This window comes from Ruditapes philippinarum, unplaced genomic scaffold (assembly GCF_026571515.1).
Source record: "Ruditapes philippinarum isolate M1 unplaced genomic scaffold, ASM2657151v2 ctg4580_1_1_1_1, whole genome shotgun sequence".
Taxonomy (NCBI): domain Eukaryota; kingdom Metazoa; phylum Mollusca; class Bivalvia; order Venerida; family Veneridae; genus Ruditapes; species Ruditapes philippinarum.
This window is the reverse complement of record NW_026854618.1, coordinates 6,524-26,653: the sequence shown is the minus strand read 5'-3', so window position 1 is coordinate 26,653 and position 20,130 is coordinate 6,524. Positions and strand designations below refer to the sequence as shown.

The window sequence follows — 20,130 nt, the reverse complement described above, 5'->3', positions numbered from 1 at the left end:
ATGATATACTATGCTCATCTTTTGGTAAAATACTTTTGCAGAAGTTTATTGAAATCTAGAAAGTTCTTCCTGAATATGTCTAATTTGAATATGTGTAAACTTTGTTTTGCATTCCCTATTATTGTTAAATTAATTTGGTCATTATAAAACTGCCAGTTTTTTCTATTTGTGCCCCCATTTTAGTGGCATTTAGATTTACCCTTGTCCGTCCGTCCGTCCATCCGTCAGTTCGTCCGTCCGTTCTCTTTTGTGTCGAACGTAACTCAAAAAGGATTTGACCTAGAGTTATGAAACTTAATAGGAATGTTGATCAGCAAGTGTAGTTGTGCACCTGGTATTTTCATGTGGATTTATTTAGTATTTTTAGAGTTATTGCCCTTGACTTAGTAAAATTTTGCAATTTTCAACTTGTGTCGCATGTTACTCAAAAAATATTTGACCTAGAGTCATGAAACTTTACAGGAATGTTGATCAGCATGTGTAGTTGTGCACCTGGGTATTTTCGTGTGGATTTATTTAGTATTTTTAGAGTTATTGCCCTTGACTTAGTAAGATTTTGCAATTTTCAACTTGTGTCGCATGTAACTAAAAAGGATTTGACCTAGAGTCATGAAACTTTACAGGAATGTTGATCAGCATGTGTAGTTGTGCACCTGGGTATTTTCGTGTGGATTTATTTAGTATTTTTAGAGTTATTGTCCTTGACTTAATAAAATTTTGCAATTTTCAACTTGTGTCGCATGTAACTCAAAAAGTATTTGACCTAAAGTCATGAAACTTAATAGGAATGTTGATCAGCATGTGTTGTTGTGCACCTGGGTATTTTTGTGTGGATTTATTTAGTATTTTTAGAGTGATTGCCCTTGACTTAGAATTTTTTTGCAATTTTCCACTTTTGTCGCATGTAACTCAAAAAGGATTTGATATAGAGTCTTTAAACCTTACGGTAAGGTTGCTCAGCATATGTAGTTGTGCACCTGTGTTTCGCTTGTTGATTTATCCAGTATTTGAAGAGTTACTTCCCTTGACTTAGTAAAAACCTTTTCATTATGTTGTTATTTGTTCCTTGAGTGCTTGAGTTAGAATCAACCAACTTTACAGGAATAATGATCAACATTACTAAATTACAGGAACATCACTGTGAAGCTATGCACCTGGGACTTTGCATGTGGATTTTTTTCAGTTTTGTTAGAGTTATTGCCCTTGACTTACAGTAGTATAAATTTGCAATTTCAACTTGTTCATGCATAGCTCAAAAAGTATTTCACTTGTAGGTTTGAAAGTTTACAAGAATGTTGGTCAGCATGTGTACTTATGCACCTTGGGGTTTGCTTGTGGATTTATTCAGTAGTTCTTGTCCTTTATTTAGTAAAAGATTTTTAGTTTTTAAAAAATATTTGACCTAGAGTCATAAGATTGACAGAACAGTGGTGCGGTGGGGGCACCCGTGTCCTATGGACACATTTCTAGTGACACTTTGTAATCATACTGTGATTACCTGTAGTGTGTAGAGTTTAGATCATATCATATTTGCTCTGTGTGTTTTCAAAAGATGTTTACATTTCAAAAGAGACTGTATAGTAATTATTAGTTTTTTCCAATATCAAATTTGAGCATAATATATCTTTAAAGAATCTGAGATTCTTTCTAAGATTTCTAATAGATATACAATGTAGTTGAATCGTTTTCTTTTTACATACTGGTAATCATAGAATCTTACATTAATAACTTCAATCAGGAAGAATTTAAGGAACTATACAACATTCTATGGATGACAATATATTATTTATATATATTTCATTTAGCCTTGTAATTGGCCAGAATATTCTAGTTATTCAGTATCAGTTGTCCAATGATGTAATAAAATGATAAAAAAAAATGAAAATACATAAAGAAAATATTTTTCTTTGCAGAGTTAAAACTTGAAAACTTGTTAATTTCAGGCCATACAGAATCCATCTAATGAAGGGTTGCAAGAAAAAGCTTGGAATGATGTAATTCCACTTGTAGAACAGTTACGCAAATATTATGAATTTTCCTTATTGTTAGGTAAGATGATTTTAATGTAGGTATATTAAATCAATACTTCTGTGCAAAGCTTTTACTCTTCCAATTAAAAAGTGGGAGCATACTGTGATGTGGTTGGTCTGTTCGTACTTACTTTACCTCTTCATTTTCTGATCAATAACTTTCAAATGCTTTGGCCTACAGCCTAAAGATATGGTGTGGAGGTTGGACATGACCAGAAGATGACCCCTATCAGGCATCAAAAAGTATTTTCAGAGTCACTTGTCCTGTAGGACGATTTAGGAGGGAACGAGTATCTTCAAAATCAAATTGTAGGCAACATATTTCTAATAGTCCTGCATCAAGTTCTCTTAAATTCTGCTCATAATTACCAGCAGACAAGTGAAATTTTGAATCTCTGGCTATTTATTTTGAGGTTATAAGGTCAACAAAGTTCATGGTCTTCATTGTCTTGACTCGGCCAATTATAAAAGTAACAATTTATTCTTTTCTGAAGCATAATGCTCCTTTAATATTGAAAGAAAGAATATTGGTTTAGTTATACATTTTGTAAATTTATAAATTAATATTTCAGAAAAAAATGTTCCATTGTTACTACAAGCGTTATGTTCAGCTGATATGACATCGAGGGAACATTTAGAGAAACAACAGGCTTTATTTAAACAGTTTGCACAGGTTCTAGACTTCGTTCTCAAATTTGACGATCTCAAAGTAAGTGGAGAGGAAAAGCTCCTCTTTTGTAATGTTTAGATGAGAAAAGCTAGCATTATAGATATATTTATACCAGTATGTAGTATAATGTACTCATTTGCCACAACCTGCACTAGATTTTGGACAATACAACATGTATGTAAGCAACTTTATGTTGGTTGCCAACTACATGTACTTATTGCAAATTGCCCATACAAATAAATTTACGGCTCAAATTATAAATCTTTTATTTATTTTTCTTACAAAAAACAAACATATTTGTAACATTACTTTTGTGCAAATGTTTTCCTATAGTATACACATTACAAAAATGTTCTCTCTAATTAATCTTTTATTTAAGAAATATTTGGATATTTTTACTTCTGCGACTACTTATGTACACTGAAGAATCTTTTCTTCCCAATCAAATCTTTTATTCGGTATCTTTATTTATCAAGTATAAATCCTGCAGAATATTTTTGTCTTACTTTCGTCTAAGAACTAATAATTTGTTAATATTCTTTGCTATTTTGTTTCCTTGATACTTTTAATTTTCACTGCTGATATTTTTATCTCAATTTTTGTTTGCCATGATTCTTGTCTACTGTAACTGATCATTTTTGTATCATCATGTAAGTTTGTAAGTTATCTTGTAGATTTTTTTCTGTATGGTGATGGTAGAACATTATCTCTGTAAATAGACCTCTTGCTGTCCCCTGCAGATGCTAATTTTTCTTTATACCCTTGTGGCTGTTGGACATTATCCACATATCTAGGCTTTTTGCTCTCCCCCGCAGGTCGTAAGTTTTCTTTATACCCTTGTGGCTGTTGGACATTATCCACATATCTAGGCTTTTTGCTCTCCCCCGCAGGTCGTAAGTTTACTTTATATACTTGTGGTTGTTGGACATTATCCACATATCTAGGCTTTTTGCTCTCCCCCACAGGTTGTAAGTTTCCTTTATATACTTGTGGTTGTTGGACATTATCCACATATCTAGGCCTCTGTCTGTTTTCAGCAGGTTTTAAGTTTTCTTTAAAAGGTACGCTAGGTTGAACATTACCTGTGTATGGAAACTTCTGTCTATCTTTTGCATTTGGTATATTTCCTTTATAGCCTTGTTTGGGTTGATTCACTTTATTTCTATACTCTTGGTTTGGTTTAACATTATTACTTTTCTGACCAAGGCCCTTGTAAGGTTGTTGTAGTTGATCTTTAAACCCAAATTGATTTTTTCTTACCACAGGTTGCTGTTGGTTATCTCTGGATGGAATCATTTGGCTATTTTGTCTGTAGCCTTGATTACTTTTGCCCTCTTCAGGGTTATTTGGAGACATCATTGGTTGTTTGTTAGCATTTAGACGTTGATATTTATCCATGTATTGACCTTTTTGTGGAGGATTTATTTGTGGACTATAATATATTGGTTTAGTATTATTTATGTAATCCTTCATCAGTTGTTTTCTCAGGGTTTTGTTTTGGGGAGTTCCTTTTCCTCCGCTAGTTAAAACAGATATAACTGCATTTGCAAGTGCAAGGGAAAGATTTTTTTTCAGTATTTCTTTTGAAATATTTCCGACAGTAGATTGAGAGAGCTGATTTGTCTGGTTAAATTTTCTAACAACTGTTGTATTTGATTGGCTAATGTTCATGCGATCTAAAATTTCTCGCACAATCTTTATAACGGTATTGAATGTAATTTTCGGACGTGGAGATGTCCGGTTTGTTAATCTTTTTACTGGTTGTTCACTGACCCTAGAAGATGATTTGTTTTCTGATTTATTTTGTTGATCTTTTACACCATTCTCAATTATATTGGACTCTTTATCATCTTTTATATTGGACTCTTTATCATCTTTATTATCTGCATTCTCCCGGGCAACGTCATCAAACCAGTTTATTTTCATTTCAGGTAAAGTATATGGACTTTCATACTCTTTCTGTTTGTTGCGTTTGTTTGATTCTGTGTTGGAGATTCTGTCCCATAAATTTCTTGAAACTGTTTTATCAAATGCCTTGTTAGATTGATGAAGCCTTGCATTACCCCAAAACTTTGATTTAGTTTTCTCTTTAGGAATTCCACTCAACTGATCACTGAAGTAGGCAACTGCAACTACTAGTGCAATCAAGAAAAGAACCACCTTTATCTGAAAACGAAAAAATTAAATGAATTTCATGAATTTTCTTTAATGGTTGGAACACATACCAAAAAGTTAATTAATTTTAAGATTTCTTACTTTGGAAGTTGTATGTGTAGTACATGGTCTGCACAGTTGTCATTAGTATTAATGTATATTTGAATAAACTAGTTATTATGCTGGGTTGTCAGTCCGTCCGTACGTACGTCCCGAATTTGGTTTCCAATCAATAACTAAAGAACGCTTAGGCCTAGGAACTTCAAACTTGGTATGGTGATTAGTCATGACCAGCAGATGACCCCTATTGATTTTGGGGTCAAGGGGTCAAAGGTCACATTGACCTTGTAGGTAAAAACGGTTTCCGATCAATAACTAAAGAACGCTTAGGCCTAGGAACTTGGTATGGTGATTGGTCATGACCAGCAGATGACCCCTATTGATTTTAGGGTCAAGGGGTCAACGGTCAAGGTCACATTGACCTTGTAGGTAAAAACGGATTCGGATCAATAACTAAAGAACGCTTAGGCCTAGGAACTTCAAACTTGGTATGGTGATTGGTTATTGGAGCATATAGTTGTCGGGTTATCCGTCCGTCCGTCAGTCCTTCCTTCCGTCAGTCTGAGCAAACATTTGATATTTATGAGCTTCATTCCGTAGTTAAATAAAGAACAAAAACTCATAAAATTCAAATTAAGAGCTATTTTTTTGTTTTTATGAGCTAATTTTGCTTATGGACGTTGGTCCAGGTGTAGTTTATGAGCTGATTTGCCTCATAAATATCAAAAGTTGGTATGTCCGTACGTCCCGAATTCGTGTCCGGCCCATAACTTTGTTATTTGAAGTCGGATTTTAAAACTATTTCACAGAAATGATCACCATATTTAGACGACGTGTCGCTCGCAACATTTAGGTCGTTACCTTGAAGGTCAAGGTCACAGCATGACCTTGCAGCAAAATCAAGTCCGGCCCATAACTTCATTATTTGAAGTCGGTTTTAACATTTATTTCACAGTAATGATCACCATATTGAGACGACATGTCGCGCGCAACATTTGGGTCGCTATCTTGAAGGTCAAGGTCACATCATGACCTTGCAGCAAAATCGTGTCGGGCCCATAACTTCGTTATTTGAAGTAGGATTTTACAACTATTTCACAGAAATGATCACCATATTGAGAGAATGTGTCGAGCGCAACATTTGGGTTGTATTTACACTTTGAACTTTGTCTGTGACATAACTCTGACACTACAAGAGGTATACCTTCCTGTGTCCAAAACCTATTCGGGGAGCATCATCCGGTTCAACCAGCTCTTGTTATGCATCTAACGTAGGAATACATTTTGATTTTCCTGTTAATAACAAGTGCTATGTCCTAACAGAAGTCACCAAATTAAGTTAAAAAATCTTTGAATATTGTGTTTTCCTCTGTAGTAGTTTAAAGTATTGCTGTGTTGAAAATGTTCAATGATATTGTCCTGCTTTTGAAATTTTGAATTTTTTGTGGTTCCTTGTCCTTGTTTAATGAATTTTAGTATCAAGTATAAACCAAGCAGCCGAACATATAATGTGTAGTCAGACTGTACCAATACTTTTTTCTTTGGGATAAAAAAATCAAAGCAATTAACCATTTCCTTTACACAATATAGTTGTTAAGAAAATGTGAAATCTTTTTAAAGCTGCATGTCTCCAGGTGAGCCAGCATATTTCAAGAAAATCTAACTTGAGAAAAATGTACTAAAATCTTAAGAAAAGTAAAAAGATTCAAGACTCAATTGATAATTTACATTTAATGCACAATTACTGACTGATTTTGCTGTATGACCATATTTCTACTGCGTTACTTACTTTTTGGTAATTTACATGGATTTCAAGCATGATTTACAATGTGTAAATTAATTTCTTTGTTTATTTCACAATATTTTGCTTCTAAATCTTTTTTCAAAACTTTAATGAAAATGGCAAAATCTGGAGGCATGCTGCATTAATGTGGAATCATATATAGTTATGGTTACCTTGTGTTTTGTTTCTCTCAAATTCCCCATATTATTGTTAAACTTAAAGTTCACTGTAAATGATGTTAATTACAATACAGATAACAAAGTAAAAAGAAAATTGTATCCATGTATGAAATATGAAATTAAACAATATGTCACCTTCAACATCAGTTCATACAAATTACCATATGCTGTCTACTAAAAACTCAGTATTGCTCTAAAACTAAAATTATAAAAGTGGGTGAATAAAAAAGCGACATTTATTTGAAGCAAAATTAATATTATGTACTCTGTATTATCATTCATTCCTACATTGTAGGGGTTACCATAAGCAATTTCATTATTATCTGTTAGATGCTGAGAGCTATATGCATTTATTTACCTTGGTCACCATTAAAGTGCAAGACCAACTTTTCATGCAAATTCTTTCATCATTGTTAAGGAAAATTTTAAGATATGTAGATTGTCGACTGGAAATCAAACAGTGCAGACCATGAACAGAAGGCAAGGATGTTCTGGCTGATTTTAGTCTGCACTAGGAGCATGTTATATTGTAATAGCATAGGCCTATTCAGTTGATGCCAGTAGACTTATTGTCAATTAGCAGCCCAAGTGTTTATGACTAAAATACTGTTAAACTAGGACTAAAGCAAATAAGGGAAAGAAGGTAATTCATTAGCATTGTCAGTTGGAACCTGGTTCGATGTTATCTCTCTTTCTCAAACTCAGATCTCAGGCATTTGATTGGTCAGAAATTGCCACAGAATGTATACTGGCCAATGAAAATCATGAAATTTGAGACAGAACCCTGAAAAAAGTTTTATAACCTCGAGGCCTGAATGTCAAATTAAATGTCCACAAAGTAATTTTTTTTAAAGACAATCTTAGTTCTATCTTTTTCTAATGAGATTACATTGCTAGCAAAATGTATAAATTACATGTAATTGATAAGCTTAATTAAAGCCAAGCAATAAACCTGAAACAAGCAAACTGATTTATTGATATATTGATGTTGAATCTGAGCATCAGTTAATACAGGTGTGTTAAAAAGAATTACTACAGTAAATTAGAAAAAGAAATAAAAAAAAGAGAGAGGTTTAATATGGTTATTGATTCCTTCATATCAGCATCTGTTTTAATATGAAGCCTGACTCAGTATACAATATGTTGTTTTATTATAATTGCACATATTTCTTTAAATTTGTCACATTTTGCTGTGCTCTTTAACTGAATCTTTGATGTAGGCAATGCATGATTCAAAAAGAAATAAGGTGTCTGCCTCCCAACCCAGGGATCATGGGTATGAGACCAATTCCGTCAAGACCATGTTTCTTCATATGACACCGGTACTGGTTGGTTCCAGGAAGCTGACTCTAAAGTTATTAATATAAGTTGCAAGAACTTGTTTCACAATCGAACTTAAAATAAATAGGTTTAAACTAAAAAGAAATAATTTTCAGCTCAAGAAAGTGTTATATGTGTTATGTAAGCAATAAGAGATGGCTGTATTAAGGTGACATTTTGTTAACTGAAGTCTACATGTATTTTAATATCTATAGGGAGAGCTATACTACTAACAGGGTCATTAGTGCAGCTGTCATTTCTACTGCCCACTTCTTTTACCAGAAAAAATCTGAGAGATTGCTTTGAAATTTAAAATTGTTTAAAATGACCCATCACCCTGTAAAATAGTTTATCACTATATATTAAATTTTAACCAAATTATGACTAAATTTTCCAACTTATTTTAGAGTTTATTGGGTTTTTTGTGCCACCACTGTTTCTAAAAAAAACCTTAGTAGGGAGTAGGAGGGTACTAGTGTAAATATTTAGTAATATTGGTTTTTGTGAACTGCATTTACAGGCTTGTTTATGATTCAAACTGAGGCTATCCAAGAATATATGACTATAAACATGGCTTACAATATGTTTATATTATAGTATTTATACAACTCTTTTATTTCAGATGACTAATCCTGTGATACAGAATGATTTTAGTTATTACAGACGGACAGAAAGCAGACGAAGAATGGTTACTAGTGTAAGTTGTATTATAGTTTTACAAAGCTGCTCACTTAAAATTCAATCAGCAACATTTAAACTCATTGAAACTAAACCTTATAGTAATACCCCTCAGTTGTTCATTTCTGAACTTGATTGTTCCAGATTTCAAGCAGGTAAAATCTATTTCTGCAAAACAATATTTTACTTGGGACCCTTATTTTTAGTGGTTTTTGTGGATAGGTCAATCCACAAATTTAAGGTATTAGCACCCTAATGCATTACCTCCGCGTTGAAGAGTATTCAAATAGGCTAGAACTACTGTTAACTACATTGAAAATGAGGGCCATGGGTTCAATCCCCAGAAGGGTCAACTTTTTTTTCTTTCTTTTTTTCTTTTAACATTATTTATGTATCTCTCATGTCCCATATGGAAAGAAAAAAGTGTTTAATTTTGATTTTTTAATTTATATAGGTAGTTATTGGCTAAATTATGCTAAATCTAGTAATAAATATGATACCTGATATTTTCAAAGTGTAATATAATCAAAACTAGACGGTAAAACTTAAAAAGTATTTCATACTTTACAAGATCAACCAATATACTTTTTTAAAAATTTAGGGAAACTTTGAAAACAGGCACTCATTTGGGTAAATTTTAAGATTTTTTTAAATTAGGCTCCCTAAGTAGAAAAATGGTCAGACACATGGTAAAAATGGGTGGGGTAGGGTAACATTTTTATACAGATTTCATAAATTTTATGTAGTAACCATAATTTTGCTTATGTGGATTGTTGGCTGAATGGTACTATTTGTTTCTTACCAAAAATTAATGGGAAAACATTTTTCATTAGAAAGTTATTGCAGATTATTTAAAGGTTCCTCATTTCTAAAAAAGGGCCCTCATAACATCATAGCTTGAGTTCAGAAAAGTGGCCATAACTTGATTTCCGTACGGTAAACTTTGTTTAAATTTTGCATACAGGTGTACTTTAAGGTAAACATCTGACCTATGATGTCAATTTTTCAGTTCCTTATAGTGCCCATTAGGGTCCTAATACCTTAAGATTAATTTGGTAAAATTATTTTTTACATTTTACCTTTTGGAAAATTAAACAGTCCACAAATTTGAGTACCTACAAAAAAATTTTTTGGGACAAAACCACGAAATTTCATGTCTACAAAATTAAGTGAATTCACAGTACATGTATATGAATTAAGCAGTACTTAGGTTATATATCTTTAGAACTACATGTATTTAACAAAGTTTCATGAATGTAAGAACAGATTTAAAAATTATCTTCATTTAGCTCATTGTCTATGAAAAGTATGAAGATATCCTAGTTCATATTTACTACCATTAGTAATGATGGGAACATGGTAAAATTTAACAGGGCTAGATATTAATGTTGGTCTTTTTGCCAGGGGCAACAAATACATGTATGTAGGGAGATATAGACCTAAGCTTCCTGCTGATAAATTTTATTCATTTTTTGTAGTAAAACATGTATAACACTGAGTTTCTTTCTAGACAGTGCTTTAAAAGAATGATTTAAAACATTTTTGTAATGTGCTTTTAAACAAGAATTGTCTGAAGATCATTTTCACATTCTAAATTTTATTGGAATGAAATTATTTCTGGTCAGGACAACTGTTCTTTCACAGTTTGGCTGTAAGCTTCTATCCCTCCCTCCTTTATTACAGAGTGCAACAATATATGTTCATTTATGATATTATTTTCACTGTATTTGTTGTTGTAGGATTCCTCAGAAAATAATGAGAAAGTTCCACATGAAATAGCCAACAGAATGTCATTGTTTTACGCACACTCAACTCCCATGTTAAAGATGCTCAGTGATACAACTTGCACCTTTGTTTCACAGGTATTTCATATTTATCTCACATTTATTTCGTTGTAAAATTTGGTATACATGTATGTATGCTATTATAACTAGAGTCTGCTCATTCTACAGGATACATTTAGCAAGGTAATTGGGAATAATGGAAACATACAAAATTTATATTGTACAAAAGTGTATGAGTTGATTGTATTCCAGTTACATTGTATATACATGTATCATTTAGATGAACTGCACAGTATGTGCAAGTTGCCAGATGTTGCATTATGTGCATTATATATTTAACAATATATATATACAATGTATATAGATTTATATATCTTTTATATAATTGATAAATCAATGATTTATCACACAGATAAATTGCCACATAGATGTTAAATATTTATTGATTGTGATATAAAAATCATAATTTACAATAAATAATTCCAATATAAAAAAAAATAACACTGCAAAAATTTATTTTTATGCCCCCGCCATGTAATGGCCGGGGCATATAGTGTTACCCTGTTCCGTCCTTCCGTCATTCCGTCCTTCCGTCCTTCCGTCATTCTGTCATTCCGTCATCATCAGTTTCCGTTCATTATCTAAGTAACGGTTGCACACATTCAACTCAAATTTGACATATGGATATGTCATGAGAAAATACAGGTCAAGTTCGAATTTGGTCATGGTTCGATGATTTTTGGCAGAGTTATGCCCCTTTTACTTTAAAATAATATGAAATTTTCAGTTTCCGTTCATTATCTCCCCAACGATACAACACATTCAACTCAAACTTGACATATGGATATGTCATGAGAAAATACAGGTCAAGTTCGAATTTGGTCATGGTTCGATGATTTTTGGCAGAGTTATGCCCCTTTTACTTTGAAAATAATATGAAATTTTCAGTTTCCGTTCATTATCTCCCCAAAGGTACAACACATTCAACTCAAATTTGACATATGGATATGTCTTGAGAAAATACAGGTCAAGTTCGAATTTGGTCATGGTCGATGATTTTTGGCAGAGTTATGCCCCTTTCACTTTGAAAATAATATGAAATTTTCAGTTTCCATTCATTATCTCCCCAACGGTACAACACATTCAACTCAAACTTGACATATGGATACATCAAAGGAATGCGCAGGTCAAGTTTAAATTTGGTCGTGGTTCAATAATTTTTGGCAGAGTTATGCCCCTTTCACTTTGAAAATAATATGAAATTTTCAGTTTCTATTTATTATCACCCAAACAGTACAACACATTCAACTCAAATTAAACATATGGATACGTTTTTGGAATGCCCAGGCCAAGTTCGAAATTGGTCATGGTTCAATAATTTTTGGCAGAGTTATGTCCCTTTCACTTTGAAAATAATATAGATACATCTTAGGAATAAGCAGTTTAAGTTTGAATTTGGTCGTGGTTCAATGATTTTGGACAAACTTATCTTTCTTGAATGTTGGAAAAATTTTGAACTTTCAGTTTCAGCACTCATACTTTTGTGGAAAGTTTGAATTTGGTCGTGGTTCAATGATTTTGGACAAACTTATCTTTCTTGAATGTTGGAAAAATTTTGAACTTTCAGTTTCAGCACTCATACTTTTGTGGAAATGTATGTAGCCATTATTTTGGCTACAAGTATGAAATATGCTATTTTCAAAAGGTTAAGACTAAATAATTTCAGTGCTTTGAACATTGTATGAAAATGGTTTGTGTTAACATTGAAAAGTTTTAAGGGCTTTGAACTGCAAATGAAAAAAATAATTTGTGCAAACAAATTTGGAACTAAATATTATAACATCTGAAATTTTGGCTGCATGCGGGGGCATCCGTGGCATGATGACACATTTCTAGTTTCACTATAATTACTTTGATACTTTAGTTACTCTACAGGTTAATATTGTTACAATGGTGTAATTGTTGTATTATCAGGTACTGGATTGTCAGACTTTTCTTGCTGATTGACACTTGCATCATAATATGATTATTGTATAGGATTTTGATATGTGTAGTTGTTGTTAATTTGTCAAAATCTATGAATGAATACTAAACTAAAAAACTTAGTAACATTTAATAATACTGATAAATTATGTCTAAAGTGCTGCCAGTTGTTAGTTGCTTTTGTGTGTTATGAATTTGTTTTCAACATGTTTTTTGATAACATTTTTATTCATTTTCAGAACAAAAATCTTCCAGTAGAAAACACAACAGACTGTTTATGTACAATGGCAAATATTTGTAGAGTGATGATTGAAAACCCGTATGTATTGAAAACCTTTTTATTATTGTTGAAAATAGCTACATAATACTACTGCCTCATGTTGGTTGTTGTAAAAATGATAATTCTTACAACATAACTAGAAATATAAGTTATTTAACTGTGTTGTTTAGATATTTTAAGGTTCATTCCTGGCAAAGAAAACTTTTTCTTAACTCTTTATATTGCTAGTGGCAATATAGACTTGTCAGTGCAGTTGGTATAGAGTAACATCAGCCTGACTTCCCTTGCTGTTTTACCGCCATGTTTCCTATTGGCGGCATTATTATAACAAAATCCCTTATATTAACAATGGTCAGTCTAAGCAGGGCTAGTTAGTTTTACAACTTGAGCCAGGTAAATGTTGATGAGAGATGTTAATACATGCTTACTTTGTAACTTTGTTACTGGAAGATATAGTTATATCCTAACATATCCTTGTATTAATATCAGTTGTTCTACTCAGAAGCCTGCTTGTTTCTGAAATAAAGAACAAAGAGGCATATTTGGTCTTCTTCCTCTTGTATTGGCGTTATGACTTGCACATGTGATTTACAATTTAAAATTAAAAAAAAAGTAACCTAGTTTGATAAATTTGAAAATATGAAATCTTTTATAACAGAATTTACATTGGTATGAAACATTTCACTATATTACAGAGAGTATTGTTCAAGAATACAGAATGTTGATACGAAGCTATTTTGTTTACGTGTAATGGTAGGAGTGATTATATTAAACGACCATGTACATCCTGTCGGAGCATTTGCTAAGAATTCTGGGATAGATGTAAGTCTAAAAATACGTAAATGTGCGTCGGGTATTGTACTGACCTGCATATATGAAATGAGACATCTTATTTAATATTTATCTTATTTATTTTATTTATAAGATAATTCATATATCTGATTCATTCATATGATTTCATGATATAGTATGATTTCATTTTTTTTCTGCTTTTGAGATGGAATACAGTTTATAACTAGATATAAACAAATTATGACAGTAACATTACATATTGATAAGATAATGTGCAATTTCTATATGTTTTAAAAATTCATTAATTTTCCGTTTTTGTCCTATTTCTCATTATATCATATATCATAGCCATGTTCTATTCAGATAATTAAGTGTAGTAACTACGCTTTAATAAGAGTGTTATTTAGTTTAAAAAAAAAAAAAAAAAAACCTTTAGGCTGGCAATCAAATGTGCCTGCCAAAAATTATTTATTGCATGCAAAAATAACATTGCCTCTTGTTTTTTTTTCTGATATGCAAAAGGAACAATTATGAAGATACAGAATTTTAGAATATTGAGATTTTATACATGCATGTTTATAACTACATTGCTGATCATCTACATACCTGATTTTATCTATATCATACATTTGATTAAATAAAATGTCCACAGTTTATTAATTTATGATAAAAATCACAAACCAACAAAGTTTATCAGAACATGTTTCACATTATAGGTGGCGCGATAGCTCAGTTGGTTAAACCACTGATTATCACTCCTTAGGTCCCGAGTTTGATCCTGGATTACACCCTTGGGATTTTTCAGAGACACTTTCAGTGTTTCCCACCTACCTAGAGGTGTACTGGTAAGAAATCCAGGTAATCCCCGCATGAATCGGTGCTATACACTGGGCATATAAAAGAACCAAGGGGTCAATTCAATAAGAGCTAGGGACTGGTTCCTGGATTCCATTGTATCTCATAGCTGTCTCTTTAATGTATACCTGCTTAGAGTGATCGTAAACGATTTTAAAGCAGTATGATGTAGAAGTTGATAAAAATATTCACTATTTAATATTTAAATATTTGATATTTAAAGATTTTTTTACAGTTTATTATATAATTTACTTTTTTGGTATCATGATTTTGTAAATTACACAATTATACAAACTGATTGTTACAGTTAGTAAATGAAAAGGAGAAAATTGTCAATATTGTTAATTTTTTAATGAAATATTATAAAGCATGATTTTCTGTAATTGCAGATAAAAAGCTCAATTAAACTATTACATGAGCAACGAGACATGAATGTAGAGGGATTGCTGAATGCTCTAAGGTTTATATTTTTGTTATTTATTTTGATATTAAGATGTTTTTTCTGTTCATTTAGTCTAGTTCAGTAAATTGTTTGATAAATCATTCTTTTTGAGAGCATGGCACTGAGGTATTAAAGTACATTGTATTTAGATTTAAACTAAGTATTGTTGTCAGCTGAACTATTACATTTTGGTCCTGTTGGACTTGATTAAACATAGTATTGCTTTTGAAACATACTGAGTTTGTTTAATAAGACATTTCATAAGTCACATGATGAGATATTGACTTGGACTTGAACCTGGGACCCTCACAAAACTTTTGAATACCTCAAACAACTGAGCCAATCTGTCGCTAACTCTTGTTCTTCCTTTATATAAGTGTTGTATCAGGAAAGATTTAGAATTTTGCTATTTTTGATAATTTCAGATGCCAGTGTGTTTAATTTATTTTTATTACATGCTTTTCGGTGGTTTATAGAAATATATCAGTGATATAAAACTTTGATAATTTCACTGTTTTGAATTTAAGCCCCTTATGTTGTTTCAGTGAAATACTAGCGTGCACAGAACTGGGTACCAACTTAATGACGTGACGTCGTAAATGACGTCGCATTGTATTATTAATTGGCGCGCTTATCATTCAGTATTAGGTTAAATGTCTTTTTAAAACGTTTCTTTGCATATAATAAAAAGAAAATTTGTTTAGTTTAGTGTAAGATCGAAATATATTTCACCTTGTGAACACCAAAAGTTCATATTTCACTCGTGGCTGCGCCACTCGTAAAATATACCTTTTGGTGCACACTCGGTGAAATATATTCCGATCTTACACTGAACTAAACAAATATCCTCTATATATCCTTCTGATGAAACTTAGTATTTATAGTAAAAGAAAAGGTTTTGAGAAGCAAGGTTCAGCAAAGTAAAATACTATAGCAAAATTTGAAATTTCAAGTAAGGAATAAAGTTTTATTTTTTTATTGGGTTCGATAAAAAAAAAAAGATTATGTCATGCTAAAACCTTCCATATAAATTTTACTTTATCACTATTATAACACAATTAAAATATTTCTATTTTTAGATATACTACGAAACATCTACATGATGAAAGTACGCCAAAAAGTGTTCGGCAGTTACTACTTGACTAAAGAATGTAAAGCTATATGTTTTAACAATTGTACCAAATATTCATCTCTTTGATATACATTGTTCAACATTTCTATGAGATAACTGCTTTAAGCCTCTACCTGCTGAACTTGTTTAAATGGACTTGTCCAGTTTCCATTTTTTGAAACTGTTCATTATCAATATAGGGATATGGAAATTAATGTGAAACAACCAACTGTATAGCGCCTGGCCAGACTGCTTTGTGCCGGCTGGTCTGGCTCTATACTGGTGGCAAAGGCTGATCACTTTGGGTTCTAGCAGGTTCAGGGGTTTAAATACAATAGTTCTTCCATGTGCAACTTTTATCTCAACACTGGGAATATTCTTCTTATTAATTAGAAGAAAACAACTATCTACAAACTTGAAATTAGTGCATTATTAAATATGTACAACAATAACTTTTATATGCTTTGTTACTACAAACGATAGTGGAGAAAAAATGACATCTGTTAACTAAGTAAACCAAACATAATATGTTTATACATAATACATTCTGCTTTTATATAGGCCTATCCATAACTTTGAGAGTCTAACTCTTTGAGAGTTTATAACACTGTAGAGAATGTAGTATTGATACCTATAAACTTAAAATATTTTAAGGTATAGTAAATATTGATACATAAATTTATTTTAAGGTATCCGAAAATGGATGAAAAAAAAATGCTGTACAAAATTTTCATAGTGTTAGATTTTACTCTTGTATTTTTGAGCCATCTTTGTTATTGTTAAAGCTCGATGTCTGCCTAGTAATGTGGGTGTTGCTGTTTTTTTTTTGTCTTGAATACGTGGTGTTCATTGAGTTATTTGACTATCAAGCCATTTACAATCTCATCATTCCAGGGTATGTCTAATTGTAGGAGCAGGAAAGGCTACTATTTCTCTAGTATATATTCTTACAGCATATGACACTGCATAGGTTACCTATTTTATATTGCTTAAACAGAATATGGTATAATGTACTTTTTCTAGAGAATTTGACTGTTTCTTTTTTAGTTTTTTCTTCCAACAGGATATCATATGTTTCTGTGTGTACAAGATACAATTCTGTTTTTACAGCATTTGATAACTACATTGTAGTTCTTTAGGTTACGATAACTGTTTCTTCACGATATGATAACTCTTTGTACAGGCTAGGATTACTGTTTCTTTAGGATATGGTAATTGTTTTTCAGGATATGATAATTCTATCTACAAGATATGATATTTATCACTATACAATATGTCTATATTGAATTATACTGTTTTAGAAGCATGTTTCTATAGGAACTGTCCTGTTTCTATAAGATAGGATACAATTTCTTTTGAATATAAATATAAAATTTAGCATCTTTTTTTAGTTTGTCTAAACATATTGCATGTTTTTTACTGCATGCATTACTTTTTTTGAGAGTTTGTTTTTAAAAATGTGATGCTATTTCAATTTTTGTGTGGACAAAGAAATATCACTGCTAGAGTTCAGATAGATACAATGTTTTTCATCTCAAAATTTATGTTTCCCACCATTTAATTCCTAAAACTATTGGTCTCATGTGGTTGTTTTTTTCCATACTGAAAGGTATTTGTTTACCATATTTTTAATGAAATTACATTAACTACTAATTTTCTGACAAGATATTTGCTAATCTACATGTACTAATTGTAGAGTTTTAGAATGCTCAATTTTCAATATCACATTTATATTGTTGTTGGCAAACAGCAAGTTCCATAAAGTCTAAAACACTAGACATGAGTTTGTATAGATAAACAGTTATTTTAAGTTTGCTAAATGCCTCATTTTCAAGAATATACTGATTTCACTTAATCTCTTAATTTATTAAATCTGTTCAAAAGATTAAGTCACCTCATGTGTCCGAATTTTGCAGATTGAAACATTTATCATTGTATTTGTAATTTTATTCTGATGTATCTTTAAGCCATCAATTTTCACAATAAGTGCTACTTTCTTCAGTATATTAACTTTTTGAGTATGGAATAAGAAGAATACATTCTATCTTTAATGAATAAGTTGGCATTAATAATACTTCTACATTTCTTACTTGAAAGTTAGAGAGACATTAGGGGACATAACTCTGATATTTTTTCATCTATTGAAGATTTTGCCCTGTGATGTTAACCAACAATATGATAGCGTATTTATCACTATAAATTGTCATTGCCAGTAAGTAAAACGAATCACTATGGTGCTTATATAAACTATCAGTTGATTGAATCACAAAATCTGCAATTTACAATCACCAAGGTGCTTGATTATAATATGTATTCATAGATAAATGATTAGATTTGTTTTCCTATCAGATAATAATATTGTATAAATGTATATTTGACCTTAACTTTGATGTTCAGATAATGTTGCAATGTCTTTTCCTCCATAACTGGTTTAGAAATAATGTTGAATATGTATAAGGTAAATCCACTGGTGTTTTTCAACCATTTACCTACTGATTTTTTTGCAACAGAATTGTCCTACTTGGAATTTGGAACAGTCCCATTTAAGTAAAGAGAATTTTAAAATTCAGCTACCAACAGTACAAAACCTGTCAGATTGCATGTAAATACAGGTTGGCCTGACTACTGGTGACAAAAACTTATATCTATTGGTTAAAGCAGGTTAATGGTTAAGATGGTAGATAAAAATTGACCAATAATATGACAGCTTACTTGGCTGGATAAACAATAGACTGTAGGAGGGTTAGAGAGAAATGAGTGGATTTTTATTTAATTTTTTTTGTTTGTTTGTTTTTGGCCTAAATCATAAGACAAGTAAGACTTGATATCCTGAATAAGAATTACATATGCGCAGGCTGGTCTGGTTCCATGCTGGTTGCAAACCCATTATGTTCATTTTGTCATGGCGCGGCTCATATGCGAAATAAGAATAACATAATCATCAGCAAGTTTGCTTTTATTTTTCATAATCATTTGTTTTCAATCTGAATTATATTAAATGAAAGAGCTAATGTAGTTTTGTATAGATGAATTAATAGAATGAAAATGCATTCCATTTTCTATAGTAAAGACCGTGCATAATTTACATTTCTTGGTATAGTTTCTATTGTAAATTTGTTATGTCTAGTTTTAAATTAGCAATATATGGAGTATAAGTAGGCTTTTAAAAGAAATATGCTTGTTCTAGATTAATGTTAATTCCTGTATGACACATGTAGTTAAATATTGTTAATTAGACAGATTATATCACGGTTAAAATTATATTATGTCAGAATGAAATCATTTATTATCACTGTTAATTTGTTGGAATCCTATCAGTAATAATGAATTCTGTCATGTGAGAGAGCTTTCCAGCTAGCTCCTTGAAGTTGTCTGGTTTTACCTGGCAGTATATGCTTGTGTCTCCAATCCAATGAGAGGAACTTCCACCAGTTTACTAGATAGTTGCCAAATAACACAAAAAGTGTTGCTGTGTCCATTAAATATAACTAAAACTGTAAAGTAAAATTTAAATATTTGACTGCCATGGATGGGCCTAACTTCATCTAAACTATGATTCAGCTTTGATGTGTGTATATGGTATTTTTAATATCCACCAGGCATTGTTTATAACTGTTAGATCTGAATAAGCATGAATACAGTGTAATTATATCTTAATAATGCAGGGTTTTAGTGCCATACCTATAATGTTAAAATGTGATGAATTCTGTAATGTGTCAAAAGTGCTCCGTATTATGTGGTGTTATAAGGAGAAATTTCTTTTAGTATTTTGTTAAGCTTTGAGATGTAGGAAACAGTTAAAATTGAAAATATTTTCATATATGTAGTGATTGTTATTTTAATTTTATGATGAAAATATAGAAGGGTCAAGGGTCAGGTTGATAAGAATCTGGTGAAAACCGGGGACAAAAGTCGGATTGATGAAAATTTATAATATGCAGGAGTTTAAGAGTCAGGATTGATAAAAGTTTACAGTAAGCAGGGGACAAGGGTCAGGTGCCTTGAGATT

The 20,130-nt window shown here is 31.5% G+C and overlaps 1 protein-coding gene across 4 annotated transcripts in view; it reads left to right on the top strand.

Moving 5' to 3' along the window:
* LOC132740594 (CYFIP-related Rac1 interactor B-like) overlaps positions 1 to 19,622 on the top strand; it is a 34,292-nt gene extending 14,670 nt beyond the window's left edge. For all 4 annotated transcript variants that reach the window (XM_060728530.1, XM_060728527.1, XM_060728529.1 and 1 more), the window contains exons 4-11: positions 1,944 to 2,049; positions 2,603 to 2,739; positions 8,819 to 8,893; positions 10,614 to 10,736; positions 12,881 to 12,960; positions 13,617 to 13,743; positions 14,958 to 15,028; positions 16,090 to 19,622. In XM_060728530.1, coding sequence (XP_060584513.1) covers positions 1,944 to 2,049; positions 2,603 to 2,739; positions 8,819 to 8,893; positions 10,614 to 10,736; positions 12,881 to 12,960; positions 13,617 to 13,743; positions 14,958 to 15,028; positions 16,090 to 16,156 — 786 coding nt within the window. In that variant the 3' untranslated portion in view covers positions 16,157 to 19,622. The remainder of the gene's footprint in view (positions 1 to 1,943; positions 2,050 to 2,602; positions 2,740 to 8,818; positions 8,894 to 10,613; positions 10,737 to 12,880; positions 12,961 to 13,616; positions 13,744 to 14,957; positions 15,029 to 16,089) is intronic.
* The last annotated feature ends 508 nt before the right edge of the window (positions 19,623 to 20,130 follow it).